The sequence below is a fragment of the Salmo trutta genome, chromosome 18 (assembly GCF_901001165.1).
Source record: "Salmo trutta chromosome 18, fSalTru1.1, whole genome shotgun sequence".
In the NCBI taxonomy this organism is placed as follows: domain Eukaryota; kingdom Metazoa; phylum Chordata; class Actinopteri; order Salmoniformes; family Salmonidae; genus Salmo; species Salmo trutta.
Window position 1 is genome coordinate 49,996,542 of NC_042974.1, and position 15,884 is coordinate 50,012,425.

Genomic DNA, 15,884 nt, shown 5'->3' on the forward strand with positions numbered 1-15,884 from the left:
TTTTTCTATGTTGTAGCCATAATTTGCAAACAGTTTTGGCAAAATACTTATTCTTTCTTTCTCTCCTCCAGCCTATCGTCTGAAGAAATGCCCACCTCCCCCAACAGTGGAAGAAGCTGAAATAGTATATGAAGATCAAGATTATGAAATAGGTTAGTGTGAACCAGGGAAATGATAAACACTTTGTTATCCACATATTCATCATTTATTTGTTGCAGTGGAACGTCAGGCAGTGATCCGCTACTTGTTTCAGTTCAACATGTTCCTATGTGACTTTGAATCAAAGAGGATTTACCATGGTGGTGTGTGATCCTCATTTTTGCTCAGGGTTGAAGGGGAAATTTAATTGAAATGTGTTACATACATATTGTCACCAATGCTGCAGTTTTTGGACAACCATGTTAGAGTAATAACCAGTGTTGTAGTATTAAAGACCAGTCTCGAGACACATATTGAGTGTCTCGGTCTTGTCTCGGTGTCAGATACATTTTTACTTGGTCTTGGACAATGAGGACTCATTTCTTGCTGAGACCAACCGAGACTAGCGGAGTGAAAAATTCATAATTATCAGCTCCCATTCAGTCATCCCGTAAAACCTCTTTGCCAGACCAAATATCCACACTCCTTCATGACCCATGACTATCTTATTGCCTATTGAAACCTGGGCTTACTACTTTACTCGTAACATTATTGTCCTTTACTTTCGTAGAAAAGTATTCTCAAATTTTGTCGCGCAAATCAGAATTTCCTTGATTCGCTGGTAGGGAAGAGCGGGGGACATTGTTTGGAAGTTGCACGCTCATTATTAGTAAGGGGAGACCGGGGGAAGTTGTAACATGGCTTTTGATCTATTATAGACCTGTTCGGGTTAGTGGTAATTTATGAGTGGCTCTCTATTTGACCTCAGCATGCATTTTCTCACCATTCTGAATGTCTAAAGAATCCATATGTTGTTCTGAAATATGAACACCGAAATACTGGACATTTTGACCTCTTAATATGGTGACGATTTGACACAATTACAATTACAACCATGGTCTTGAATTGGACTCCCATTTTTCTGGTCTTGACTTGGTCTTGGATCCCTCGCCCCCCTCCCGGTCTCGGTCTTGACTCGGTCTCGCCCCACCCTCCGGTCTTGGCCTTGACTCTGACTTTATTTGCTCCAGTCGTGAATTGGTCTCGCTTTACAGTAGGTGGTCTCGAACAAAACACTGGTTATTACACAGGCTGTTATGTAATATAACTGTTATTATGTCTCTAGAGACAATACCCTTAATATCCAATGTAGGTTTCCATCAGACGTTGATAATGTCACATCTGCTATAAGACGTATTAAATCATTATTTTGTCCAGGAGACATTGTGAAGTATCGCTGCTTTCCTGGATTTACCCTGGTAGGCAACAGTGAGCTTACCTGTAAGCTCAACTCTCATCTCCAGTTTGAGAGTCCTCCGCCTACTTGTGAAGGTAAGAGAATGTTCTGACCAGGATTATTATTATTATTATATATTTTTTTCTTGGAAAGGAAAGTTATAACAGGAGGTGAACTTTCAGCTCAGACAGTTCCAATAAATCATTTATGTTATCTGCTTTTACAAGCATGGCAGTTTGCTGCCCTTTGACATTCTATGCAAATCTATGCACATTTCCCCCAAATCCAACAGGTGTAGACCTTACAGTGAAATGCTTACTTACCAAGATCCTTCTTCCCTTGCATCCTTGTGATGACTCCGTTATACTACAGTATTAGTAGGCATTGTTCCAAGGTGTGTATCACCCTGTTAAAAAACAAACACCCCTTTTTTGTCATGGTAGTGCAGTGCTGCTAGAGCCTCTGTGTCTCTTTGTAATCAGAGCTCTAACAGAAGTGAGTCACAGATTTAATGGCTTATTCATACATATAATTTCTAATCATAGTGCCAACGCGATGACATAGATGGGAGGCAGCACTATGGCTCTATTAAAGCACAGCACAAAGCACTACCTAGCCTTTTTTGGGGGAGATAGAGAAGCACAGCAGTTTCCTTGAATTTTGTAATTCCATAATGGAGCTAAGCAGCTATGGTCCATTCGGTTTGTTTTCATTATTATTTGCCCACAGGGTAGAATATGAATATGTTAAATGCCTTCACATTATTTCTTGTCGTAGATCATTAACCATAAGCTTATTTGGATTTGCAACCTGAAGAGGTTCACAAGAACTACAGTTGAGGTGATAAAGATGTGTACTGTAGCAACAATCACCTTTTTCTCATGAGTAATTCTTGTCTGCTTGTGTTTGTTGTGCTTTTAGCCCAGTGTCCTGCAAATGAAGAACGTGCCTTCTCATCCGGGGTTATCCTTAGTCCAGGTTTTCCTAAAAACTACCCCAACTCTCAGACTTGCTCCTGGGTCATCAGAGTTCAACCTGCGTACACTATTTCCATCTTCGTGGAGATGTTTCAGAGTGAGAAGCAGTTCGACGAACTTGAGATCTTTGACGGTAGTTTCCTTTTCCAACAGCCAACTAAGTCACACGCATTGGTTTTTTTGTGCAGTTTTCAAATGTTTATCTAATGTCAGCGATGCGTGATTTAAAAAAAATATTCCACGAAGAGTACTGTAATGTTTTAGTGTTCATTTTTATCCGTTAGGACCATCTGGCCAGAGCCCTTTGCTGGTGGCCCTTAGTGGAAATCACTCCACACAGTTAAACTTTACAAGCAAGACCAACCACCTTTACCTGAGATGGTCCACTGATCATGCAACCAGCAAAAGAGGGTTCAAAATCCGATACACAGGTTTGTAGTGCATAACCGTTTCCTTTTGCGATAAGACATTATGTTTCACAATTGCTTTGGGGATGCCTACAGCATTGCATCACAATTCTTATAAGGGCTGACTGTTATGTTTCGAGACAACTTCTACCCCATGCCATCAGACTGCTAAATAGTCATAAGACTGCTAATAGTTAATTAATGGTGACCTGGACTATCTTCACTGACCCTATCTTGCATTGACACTATGCACACTCACAATACTACAGTATATACTGTATAGAGACTATTTATACACACACTACACTGACATTCACACAAAACCCACACACGTTCACATACACACACAAACGCATACCGACAACACAAACACACTTAAACACACACACACTTTTACACTCATAATTTGCTGCTGCTACTCAGTTCTTTGCTCAGTTCTTAATTTTTCAGTTCTTTATTACTCTTATTATTATCTACCCTGATGCCTAGTCACTTTAGCCTGCCTTCATGTACATACAGTATCTACTTCAAATACCTCATACCTCTGCACATTGATCTGCTACTAGTACTCCGTTTATAGCTCCATTCTTGTGCATTTTATTCCTCTTGTGTTCTTTTTTCTTTTTTCTTATAATTGTTTTACTCTGCATCGTTGGAAAGGGCTCGTAAGCAAGCATTTCACAGTTAAGTCTACACCTGTTGTATTCAGCACATGTGACAAATACAATTTGATTTTACGAATTCTGAAACATTTGAACTACAGTACATTCAAAATGGGGGAAAAGCACCATAGCCTTTTCCTCTTGTATGGGTGTCAGAGAAGATTATACACCATCCTCTGTCCTCTGAGGCAGTTGCTTTGGATCCAATTTAGGTCAAAGAGTGTGAGGAAGTCAGACTTTTTCAAGTTAGCCCTCATTAGGCTGGGCCCAGACATGTATACCTGCAGGGATCCTTTTGCAAGTCCTCCATAATAGAGGTCAAAGATCCCATAATGAATTTGGCTGAATAACTGCCATGCCCAGTGACTCAAACAGACATTTCCACCAATGACCAAACATGATATATAGCTCACAAAGCCCAGTGGCCATGATTACTTTCCATTTCTTTTCTCTCCCTCTGCCTTTTCTGTCACTTTTCTGCTCTCTATTCATTTTAGTCGATCCTTTTGCCATTCCAGCCCCTGTGCTGGTTATTATTCCAGTTTGTTTCCACGTTTCCCTATTTTTTCAATTTGCCATTCCTTGTGCTGTGGAGAAAAAAGGCATGATTCGGGGTAAAAAATGGTTACATTGCATTGAGGCCTGACGTGTCAGAATGAGTGATGGTTTCTGAAGGCTTCAGAACGGCTACCACGGTGCTGTCAGACTGTGTAAAAGGCTTTTTAAATAATGCAGGGATGTTGAACACAGACAGGGTAATACACCTCTGCTTGATCTTTACAAAACTGCTTTGGGAGCAAAGAAGTCTTTACCCAGCCAGGGGATTTTTTTCCCTTCGTCTTTAACAGTCCATTGGGCATTCATCAAAGTAAATTACAATGATATGCTGCCTGGAGTTTTAACATGTGGTCTAATCACCCAGAACCTAGACTCAACCATTTAGCCCGATTAATGGTTTTAATTTAAGGCAGGGGATTTTGAGAAATCTGGAAAATACTTATGTAATGTAATATAAAGTACTAATGTATATGTAGCTTATATTGTTAATCATTTAGATGGTGGCATGATATAGAAACACTTAAAATGATCTTTCTTTTCAATGTAGCTCCTTATTGTAGCATTAATGACCCACCTGGAAATGGAGGGGTGCTTAATCGAACAAGAGAGCGCCCAGGAAGCAAGCTGCAGTACTATTGTTATGCTGGCTACAGGCTAGTGGGCCCCAGAAATTCCACCTGCCGGTTGCATCGGAATGGGCTGTATCATTGGGATGCCCCAGCTCCACTCTGTCAAGGTAATGCAGAGCTGTGAATGACATTTACTGACTTGAGGGGGATTCACTTTAATCTTATGTCTGGGGGCTTTCTCGTGTCAGAATGTGATGTGTTTGTGTCTGCACAAAGGAGTTGTGACTCATTGTCTTTCTCCATTTCTCTTTCTCTTCAACATAGCAGGCTACAATCCATGAATATTTCCTAATATCTTACTGTAGCTAGAAAATATATTATAATGAGTCTTCTAACAAACTTTTTCAGGAGTATATCATTGATAGTTATGTAACTGACCCTTTTTCTATTATGTTAATTAGTGTGACAGCCTGTTGCTTTAAGCAAAGGAGATGTATATTTGCATAAAGGAATAGAGGATAAGTTGGAGCTAATTACTTCTGGGGGTTGTATCTGTACATGCCTGTTTACGAGCATGCAAGGCAATTATCTCTTTAAAGGTACTGTGTCCCCTCATTTGTGGTAAACTACAGGTGGGTAAGTAACATACAAAACAATATAACTGTTTGTTATTCTCACTAAACCTGATTGTAAATTATAATTTGATTAGATGAGATTGATTGTTCCATTTGCACAGTATTCTGAACATGGTATTTGAATGGTAAATGTGTGTTTAAGCAAATGAATGCCACAATCTTCAAGGGAAATATCTGGTTTCCATAGTACCCTAATAGTTGGAACATACACACTTTGCTTACTTACTCTTTATCCCCTTTGAGATATAATGCCACTATAGTCAGAACACTTCACATTATACCCTTTTATTAGAAGTGGCCATAGTGTCCACTAAATATGTGCCATAATTTCTGTAAGTGCTGAGAGTAATCCATGCAGCTGAGGTCATCGTTTGATGAGTATCATTTTAATATTTTAATGTCTTTCCATCTGCAGCTTTATCTTGTGGAATCCCTGAGTCTCCTGCCAATGGTTCATTCCATGGTTTCCAGTACACAGTGGGAAGCAAAGTCAATTACCAGTGCAATGAAGGGTACAGGATGGAGACAAGTCTCCCCACAAGCACCGTCTGTCTAGAGAATGGGACATGGAGCAACGCTGCCCACCCACCTCTTTGTTTACGTGAGAAAAATAACCTTTGTTTCTATGCCAACAGTATGATAAATTCCCCTGCCTCATTGAGCCACTGCAGTCAATGCAGGTCTCATTAATGTCCTCCTTAGAGAGTAATGTGGAGCAGGTAACGGCTGAGATGAGAGCAATAATGACTAGATTTTTGCAGTTAAGCACTCACAAAAAACAAATGGTAGGATGCAACCCGCCCCCTCAGGCCTGCATTACCAGAAACACACAAAGCAATCATGTTGGAGTCATTTTGGGACATGACTGTATAAATTACATTTTAATACCTCAATGAATGTGATGTATGTGAATACAGTATATATAACAAATACTTTTATACTCCTTATATTTTATAGTTTTATATCATAAAGTGCTTTGGCATTTCTCAGTTTTAACAATAGATACTGGACAGAAATTGATAATGCACATAAGGCTTTTAGAATATTACATCGCCAAATATGGAGAAGGAAATTGAGAAATGTTTCTCTGTCATGTCTGGCTTTTTGAGTGTGTTCTATTAAATCTGGCATGTTCTCTCGCCCCCCACAGCGATCCAGTGCCCTTACATTGAGAGCATGCTCTCAGAACACATGGTGTGGCGGCTGATCTCGGGGTCACTGAATGAATTTGGTTCTCAGATAATGCTAAGCTGCACTCCTGGCTTCTACCTGGGAGGCAGGAGGACCATCAAGTGCTTAGCTAATGGAACCTGGGCTGGAATCCAGGAGAGGTCTACCTGCAAGAGTAAGATACAGAGTGTACATCTACCACCAGGCTGCGCTGCTTAGAGTTATGGAATAATAATAGGAAATAATTATCATAAGAATTGAGCACAAAATAGTTGACATTTTGTGTATTAATAGTACCTTGTTCTAATTACTGAGAGCAATTTCATTGTCTGACCAGAGCTGTTATTCACACTGGCAGTTAACAAGTCTGAAATCCTTCCTCTTTGTGGCTCCCAGTGTATTTCTGGACTGATGCATTCATAATCTCCAGGATCTGGTGTGGGAGCTGGGAAGTCACAATGCAGTATCCAATCATTTGCTTTGATCACAGCCCTCCCTATTTCCTCTGCATGGACGTGCTGCGTAAACAATAAACTGTAGTGGCGATGAAGTAATCAGGGAAATACGGTCCGGCTAATTAGAGGTCAGAGGGAGAATATAAATATTCTGATTAGCGGGGACTTAATATTTAATATGTTTACATGCCATGGTGAACATTGTAACGGTTTCGACATGAGGTTATTGTTTGCAGGGGTGCCAGAGGTACAGTGGGGGGGAAAAGTATTTGATCCCCTGCTGATTTTGTATGTTTGCCCACTGACAAAGAAAGGATCAGTCTATAATTTTAATGGTAGGTTTATTTGAACAGTGAGAGACAGAATAACAACAAAAATATCCAGAAAAACACGTCAAAAATGTTATAAATTGATTTGCATTTTATTGAGGGAAATAAGTATTTGACCCCCTCTCAATCAGAAAGATTTCTGGCTCCCAGGTGTCTTTTATACAGGTAACGAGCTGAGATTAGGAGCACACTCTTAAAGGGAGTGCTCCTAACCGCAGCTTGTTATCTGTAAAAAAGACACCTGTCCACAGAAGCCATCAATCAATCAGATTCCAAACTCTCCACCATGGCCAAGACCAAAGAGCTCTCCAAGGATGTCAGGGACAAGATTGTAGACCTACACAAGGCTGGAATGGGCTACAAGACCATCGCCAAGCAGCTTGGTGAGAAGGTGACAACATTTGGTGCGATTATTCGCAAATGGAAGAAACACAAAAGAACTGTCAATATCCCTCGGCCTGGGGCTCCATGCAAGATCTCACCTTGTGGAGTTGCAATGATCATGAGAACGGTGAGGAATCAGCCCAGAACTACACGGGAGGATCTTGTCAATGATCTCAAGGCAGCTGGGACCATAGTCACCAAGAAAACAATTGGTAACACACTACGCCCTGAAGGACTGAAATCCTGCAGCGCCCGCAAGGTCCCCCTGCTCAAGAAAGCACATATACAGGCCCGTCTGAAGTCTGCCAATGAACATCTGAATGACTCAGGGGACTGGTGAAAGTGTTGTGGTCAGATGAGACCAAAATGGAGCTCTTTGACATCAACTCAACTCGCCGTGTTTGGAGGAGGAGGAATGCTGCCTATGACCCCAAAAACACCATCTCCACCGTCAAACATGGAGGTGGAAACATTATTCTTTGGGGGTGTTTTTCTGCTAAGGGGACAGGACAACTTCACCGCATCAAAGGGACGATGGACGGGGCCATGTACCGTCAAATCTTGGGTGAGATCCTCCTTCCCTCAGCCAGGGCATTGAAAATGGGTTGTGGATGGGTATTCCAGCATGACAATGACCCAAAACACACGGCCAAGGCAACAAAGGAGTGGCTCAAGAAGAAGCACATTAAGGTCCTGGAGTGGCCTAGCCAGTCTCCAGACCTTAATCCCATAGAAAATCTGTGGAGGGAGCTGAAGGTTCGAGTTGCCAAACGTCAGCCTCGAAACCTTAATGACTTGGAGAAGATCTGCAAAGAAGAGTGGGACAAAATCCCTCCTGAGATGTGTGCAAACCTGGTGGCCAACTACAAGAAACGTCTGACCTCTGTGATTGCCAACAAGGGTTTTGCCACCAAATACTAAGTCATGTTTTGCAGAGGGGTCAAATACTTATTTCCCCCATTAAAATGCAAATCATTTTATAACATTTTTGACATGCGTTTTTCTGGATTTTTTTAATTGTTATTCTGTCTCTCACTGTTCAAATACACCTACTATTAAAATTATAGACTGATCATTTCTTTGTAAGTGGGCAAACGTACAAAATCAGCAGGGGATCAAATACTTTTTTCCCCCCACTGTAGGTTGTGCCTACCAGAGAAAATATTGAATGAGTCCCGTCTGGTCCGTCAAGTCCACACCAATACAAAGGACTCATGTAAAAGTCAGGATCGACATGCACTTTTCATAAACCCTTCAAACATTGGAAATAACTTCAAAACAATTGTATTTTTTTGTGTGGGTTGTATTACCAACATAAATGATCACACACATAATAATATAACAAACAACGAGCTCTGGTTCCTCAAGAAAAGTTCTGTACCTCGGGCCTAAAAGAGTCCAGCCCGGTAAATGAGTTCAGTGAACTCAAGTGATGCAATGTTTGTCCATTCATAAAGTGTAGCGTAAACCCAGTCTCAATCATTCAATCAAAATGTCAAACTCTTTTACCAAACAAGCATAAAGAGTATCAAATCTCAGTAAGTCTTCAACTACAACTGACCACATAAATCATCATGGTATACATCACACTAAAACAAATGAAATATGGTTTGCAAAATAGTTGTAGTCAATCGGTCAGTTAGACAATCAAATCTGCCAACAGATCTCCAGCAGAGAAAGGCCACGAAGGACCAGAGGAGAGCAACTGAGATGTGTAGTCCAAAGGAAGCAATGAGTCGATACGATTCTGGTTAAACTTGAGACAAGGCTACAAAGCACACTTTTTAAATACAACAAAACAAACGGAGTAAAGAAGCTTCGGAACTGAGGGTTGAACACATCCTCGTTCACACCACCATTCACAACCCCCTTTTGCGCAGCTGATGCTGGCTATTTCATTGGGAATTTAAGGGGAAGCACTGAGACAGTTCAGACAAATTCAGAGCCGTCACAACATGCACAGGTATATTGGCCTTGGCTGTGATTGGGTGCGTCTAGGAGCCCCTGATATTTTCTGATCATTCCATGAGTACCTTTTTTACAGGGAAGACAATATGCTGGATGAGTACTCATTTGTATGTATAGCCAATGCACTTACATACTCTGTTTAGCGCCTCTTTTTATTCATGTGGTGAACAAGACTGTATTTGAATTGAAGAAGGTGAATACACACAGTGATCCGCAGGGCACTGCTCTGCATAGTTCTTCAAAAGTTCACCCTCTTTAGTCATTCCACTTGAATCTAGTAGACAAACAAACAAGCACACTGTGGCATACATTACAACGATATGACAAAACAGAAATAGGGGTAATATACAGTATAATGTCTGTTGGCATAATGGCCAGCAATGTGTGTTTACATAAGGTAGTTGCATATTCAAATTATTGTAACATTTACAGGTAATTTGTTAGGGCTGAATCAATCAGCTGCTGTAAGACACATTTCACTTCCCCATTTAGTGTTCTAGAACAAATACACAATACTCGGCATACCTTTCATCCAGGATATCTAGTAACTAGATCAAAATGCTTCGCTAATCATTCCTCATTGTGGAATTTGTTTCCACTCAGGCACAGCGGCGTGCAACCAAGTATAACCCAGTCTCTGATTGTCTGTGTCACTTCCAGTTATCTCGTGTGGGGACCTCCCCTCTCCTCCCTATGGCAACAAGATAGGAACCCTGATTACGTTTGGCGCCACAGCGATCTTCATGTGTAATACGGGCTACACACTGGTTGGGTCACATGTGAGGGAATGTGGGGCCAACGGGCTCTGGAGTGGAGTGGAAACCAAGTGTCTTGGTACAGTATAAATGGTTTTCTAATGCTTAAGTTCTTTCTTTTCTCATCCCGGACGAGCCCCAAAATTGTATCATCCTGGACGAGTCCACAAGTTTATGATCTTGTAAGAGCCCCAAATGGGCTAGCACATCTTTATGGTTTTCACATCATTATGCCAGGTTACAGTTGTGTTTACAGTTTCAAACTCTTGAAGGTCATGATTTCTCTTCAATTACCAGCGTCCCAAATTTTATGTAGGGAACTTTTTATATTGATAATTCTATCCATGAGATTTAATCCAACCCCAGCAGTCAACTCCAAAATGTCAGTTAAAAATGATATACCACCCCTCATTATTATTAATTAGATTATTGATTAGATAAAATTATTGAGGCATTTCCCCCCAAAAAGACATTAATTATTGGGGGAGGAAAGGATCAAATACATTTCTGTGTTACAGTATATATTCTTATGTGTCAAAGTGACAAATGGTTATTACAGTCATGAGAATATTTTAAAAGATTTGTGTTAGGATTAGACCAAGGTGCAGCGGGAATGGTTATACTCATCTTCTTTATTAAATCAAAAGAAGGAAAAACAAACAAATCACGTATACAAAACAATGAACACCACTAAACAGCCCTGTCAGGTGCACAGACACAAAACAGGAGACAACTACCCACAAATCCCATAGAAAAAACACCCCTCTTAAATAAGACCTTCAATTAGAAGCAACGAGGAGCAGCTGCTTCCAATTGAAGGTCAACCCCATTAACTAAACATATAAATAGAAAGACTAGACTGAACATAGAAAAACACTAACCTAGAACATAGACCAAAAACCCCGGAACACTCTAAACAAATACCCCTCTTACGTAATAACATATCCCAAAAAAACCCGAACCACATAAAACAAACACCCCCTGCCACGTCCTGACCAAACTACAATAACAAATTACCCCTTAACTGATCAGGACGTGACAGGGAATAAGAAGAAAGTTTACGTAAAACAAATCTACTTTTTCATGCCAATCCATACTAATGTTTGACAATTTTACGTTTTATCTAACTGAAAATATTATGCAAATATTTGGTTTATTCTCCCTTCTAGCTGGCCACTGTGACTCCCCTGATCCAATCATCAATGGTCATATCAGTGGAGATGGCTCCAGTTATCGTGACACTGTTGTCTATCAGTGCAACCTGGGCTTTCGCCTTATTGGAACGTCGGTTCGGATCTGTCAACAGGACCACAGATGGTCTGGACAAGCTCCTGTTTGTGTTCGTAAGTGCAATAACTTTAGTTTTTTTAATTGTTCCTATCGATTCTCCCTTAACAATCAGAGATGTACAGGAATTCTCCACCTTTAGGTGGTGGGCCGAAGCTTAAAAACGTGAAGCTGATCGATCCTTGTCAAGGGAGGAGCTGATTTTTTTATATGCCAGTAAAACAATTCATATGATAAAAATTCATATGATGACTGTAACATTTGTTGTCACCTTCAGTTCTTGCACAACTTCTCATAAAAAGTATACTTCAACACTGTCTTCTCAGGCAAATTTGCCAAACTGCTGAACTTGGAACCCATCAGAACTCCTGTATATTCCCCATGTGATGAAGGCAGCCAATAGCCTGCTTCTATATAAAATGTAAACGCAGCCTCACGTGTGTGATGAAATAAGATACATATCTGTTTGAGTGCACTTGAAATGTTCCACTGGGCACAGACTTCAATTCAATGTTTTCAGTATTCCACGTTGGTTCATTGTAATTTAATTGAAATGACTTGGAAACAATGTTGATTCAACCAGTCTGTGCCCAGAGGGATGCAGCATGCAATACAAATTGTCTTGATCGTTTGAAGAAGTAACTTCGGTAATCACACGCCAGGCCTGGTATTCATAGATGACTTTGAAAAGGCTTTTGTCACACCCTGATCTGTTTCACCTGTCTTGGTGATTGTTTCCACCCACCTCCAGGTGTCTCCTGTTTTCCCCATTAGTCCCCAGTGTATTTATCCCTGTGTTTCCTGTCTCTCTGTGCCAGTTTGTCTTGTTTTGCCAAGTCAACCAGCATTTCTCCTAGCTCCTATTTTTCCCAGTCTCTGTTTTTTTCTAGCCCTCCTGATTTTGACCTTTGCCTGTCCTGATGCCGAATCCGCCTGCTTGACCACTCTGCCTGTTCTGACCCCGAGCTTGCCTATCCCCTTGTACTGTTTGGACTATGATCTGTTCACTGAACCCCTGTCTGTCCTGACCTCGAGCCTGCCTATGCCCTGGTACTGTTTGGACTCTTACCTGGTTTATGAACTCTTGTCTGTCCCCGATCTGCCTTTTGCCTACCCCTTTTGGTGTAATAAATATCGGAGCTCAACCATCTGTCTGCTGTGTCTACATTTGGGTCTCGCCTTGTGCCCTTATAGCTTTTGATAAAGTAAGACTGGAATTTATATATACAGTGCATTCTGAAAGTTTTTAGACCCCTTGACTTCCACATTTTGTAACATTACAGCCTTATTCTAAAATGGATTAAATAAAAAAATGTCCTCATCAATCTACATACAATACCCCATAATGACAAAGCGAAAACAGGTTTAGACAATTTTTCAACATTTTTTAAAAAATAAATAAAAATGCATTATTACATAAATATTTAGATCCTTTGCTATGAGACTCGAAATTGAGCTCAGATGCATCCTGTTTCCATTGATCATCCTTGAGATGTTTCTACAACTTGATTGGAGTACACCTGTAGTAAATTCAATTGATTGGACATGATTTGGAAAGGCACACACCTGTCTATATAAGGTCCCACAGTTGACAGTGCATGTCAGAGCAATTGTCCGTAGAGCTCCGAGACATGACTGTGTCGAGGCACAGATCTGGGGAAGAGTACCAAGACATTTCTGCAGGATTGGAGGTCCCCAAGAATGCAGTGGCCTCCATCATTCTTAAATGGAAGACGTTTGGTACCACCAAGACTCTTCTACAGCTGGCTGCCCGGCTAAACTGAGCAATCAGGGTGGAGAGCCTTGGTCAGGGAGGTGACCAACAACCTGATGGTCTGTCTGACAGAGCTCCAGAGTTCTTCTGTGGAGATGGGAGAACCTTCCAGAAGGAGAACCATCTCTGCAGAACTCCACCAATCAGTGCTTTATGGTAGTGGAAAGATGGAAGCCACTCTACAGTAAAAGGAACCTGACAGCCCGCTTGAAGTTTGCCAAAAGACACTTAAAGGACTTTACCATGAGAAACAACATTATCTGGTCTGATGAAACCAAGATTAAACTATTTGGCCTGAACTATTTGGCGTGCCAAGCGTCACGTCTGGAGGAATCCTGGCACCATCCCTACGGTGAAGCATGGTGGTGGAAGCATCATGCTGTGGCTTTGGGACAAGTCTCTGAATGTCCTTGAGTTGCCCAGCCAGAGCCTGGACTTCAACCCGATCGAACATCTCTGAAGAGACCTGAAAATAGCTGTGCAGCGACGCTCCCCATCCAATCTGACAGAGCTTGAGAGGATCTGCGAGAAGAATGGGAGAAACTCCTCAAACAGTACCCGCAAAACACCAGTCTCAATGTCAACAGAGGTGACTCTCCGGGATGGTTGTCTTCTAGGCAGAGTTGAAAAAAAAAGCCATATCTCAGACACGCCAATCTAAAGAAAATATTAAAATGGGCAAAATAACACAAACACTGGACAGAGGAACTCTGCCTGGAAGGCCAGGCAGAGTTGAGACTGGTGTTTTGCGGGTACTATTTAATGAAGCTGCCAGTTGAGGACTTGTGAGGTGTCTGTTTCTCAAACGAGACACTAATGTACTTGTCCTCTTGCTCAGTTGTGCACCGGGGCCTCTCACTCCTCTTTCTATTCTGGATAGAGCCAGTTTGCGCTGTTCTGTGAAGGGAGTAGTACACAGCGTTGCACGAGATCTTCAGTTTCTTGGCAATTTCTCACATGGAATAGCCTTCATTTCTCAGAAACAAGAATAGACTGATGAGTTTCAGAAGAAATCTCTTTGTTTCTGGCCATTTTGAGCCTGTATTCGAACCCACAAATGCTGATGCTCCAGATACTCAACTAGTCTAAAGAAGGCCAGTTGTATTGCTTCTTAAATCAGAACAACAGTTTTCAGCTGTGCTAACATAATTGCAAAAGGGTTTTCTAATGATCAATGAGCCTTTTAAAATTATAAACTTGGATTAGCTAACACAATGTGCCATTGGAACACAGAAGTGATGGTTGCTGATAATGGGCCTCTGTATGCCTATGTAGATATTCCATGAAAAGAAAGTCAGCCGTTTCCAGCTACAATAGTAATTTACAACATTAAACATGTCTACACTGTATTTCTGATCCATTTGATGTTATTTTAATGGACAAAAAGTGTGCTTTTCTTTAAAAAAACAAGGGCATTTCTTAGTGACCCCAAACTTTTGAATGGTAGTGTGTATATATACAGTACCATTCAAAGGTTTGGACACACCTACTCATTCCAGGGTTTTTCTTAATTTTATTCAACATTGTAGAATAGTAGTGAAGACATCAAAACTATGAAATAACACCTATGGAATCATGTAGTAACCAAAAAAGTGTTCTACAAATTCTACAAAATAGCCACCCTTTGCCTTGAAGACAGCTTATAACACTTTGCATTCTCTCAACCAGCTTCACCTGAAATGCATTTTTCCCCCACATATGCTGAGCAATTGTTGGCTGCTTTTCTTCACTCTGCGGTCCAACTCACCCCGAACCATCTCAATTGAGTTGAGATCAGGTAATTTTGGAGGATAGGTCATCTGATGCAGCGCTCCATCACTCTCCTTCTTTGTCAAATAGCCCTTACGCAGCCTGTAGGTGTGTTTTGTGTCATTGTCCTGTTGAAAAACAAATGATAGTCCCACTAAGTGCAAACCAGATGGGATGGCGTATCGCTGCAGAATGCTGTGGTAGAAATGCTGGTTAAGAGTGCCTTGAATTCTAAATAAATCGCTGTCAGTGTCACCAGCAAAGCACCCCCACACCATCACAACTCCTCCTCCATGCTTCACAGTGGGAACCACACATGCAGAGATCATCTGTTCACCTACTCTGTGTCTCACAAAGACACGGCGGTTGGAACCAAAAATCTCAAATTTTGACTCATCAGATCAAAGGACAGATTTCCACCAGTCTAATGTCCATTGCTCAGGTTTCTTGTCCCAAGCAAGTCTGTTCTTCTTCTTGGTGTCCTTTAGTAGTGGTTTCTTTGCAGGAATTCCACTATGAAGGCCTGATTCACACAGTCTCCTCTGAACAGTTGAGGTTGCGATATGTCTGTTACTTGAACTCTTTAAAGCGCTTATTTGGGCTGCAATTCCTGAGGCTGGTAAATCTAATGAACTTATCCTCTGCAGCAGAAGTAACTCTGGGTCTTCCTTTCCTGTGGCGATCCTCAATAGAGCCAGTTTAATAATAGCGCTTGATGGTTCTTGCGACTGCATTTGAAGAAACTTTCAAAGTTCTTAATGTTCCGTATTGACTGACCTTTATGCTTAAAATGATGATGGACTGTCGTTTCTCTTTGCTTATTTGAGCTG

The 15,884-nt window shown here is 41.1% G+C and overlaps 1 protein-coding gene across 2 annotated transcripts in view; it reads left to right on the top strand.

Annotated features, from left to right (window-relative positions):
• LOC115153446 (CUB and sushi domain-containing protein 1) overlaps positions 1 to 15,884 on the top strand; it is a 537,637-nt gene that overhangs the window by 474,445 nt on the left and 47,308 nt on the right. For both annotated transcript variants that reach the window (XM_029698898.1, XM_029698899.1), the window contains exons 45-53: positions 72 to 152; positions 1,357 to 1,470; positions 2,297 to 2,485; positions 2,637 to 2,783; positions 4,527 to 4,715; positions 5,599 to 5,784; positions 6,334 to 6,528; positions 10,150 to 10,323; positions 11,414 to 11,587. In XM_029698898.1, coding sequence (XP_029554758.1) covers positions 72 to 152; positions 1,357 to 1,470; positions 2,297 to 2,485; positions 2,637 to 2,783; positions 4,527 to 4,715; positions 5,599 to 5,784; positions 6,334 to 6,528; positions 10,150 to 10,323; positions 11,414 to 11,587 — 1,449 coding nt within the window. The remainder of the gene's footprint in view (positions 1 to 71; positions 153 to 1,356; positions 1,471 to 2,296; positions 2,486 to 2,636; positions 2,784 to 4,526; positions 4,716 to 5,598; positions 5,785 to 6,333; positions 6,529 to 10,149; positions 10,324 to 11,413; positions 11,588 to 15,884) is intronic.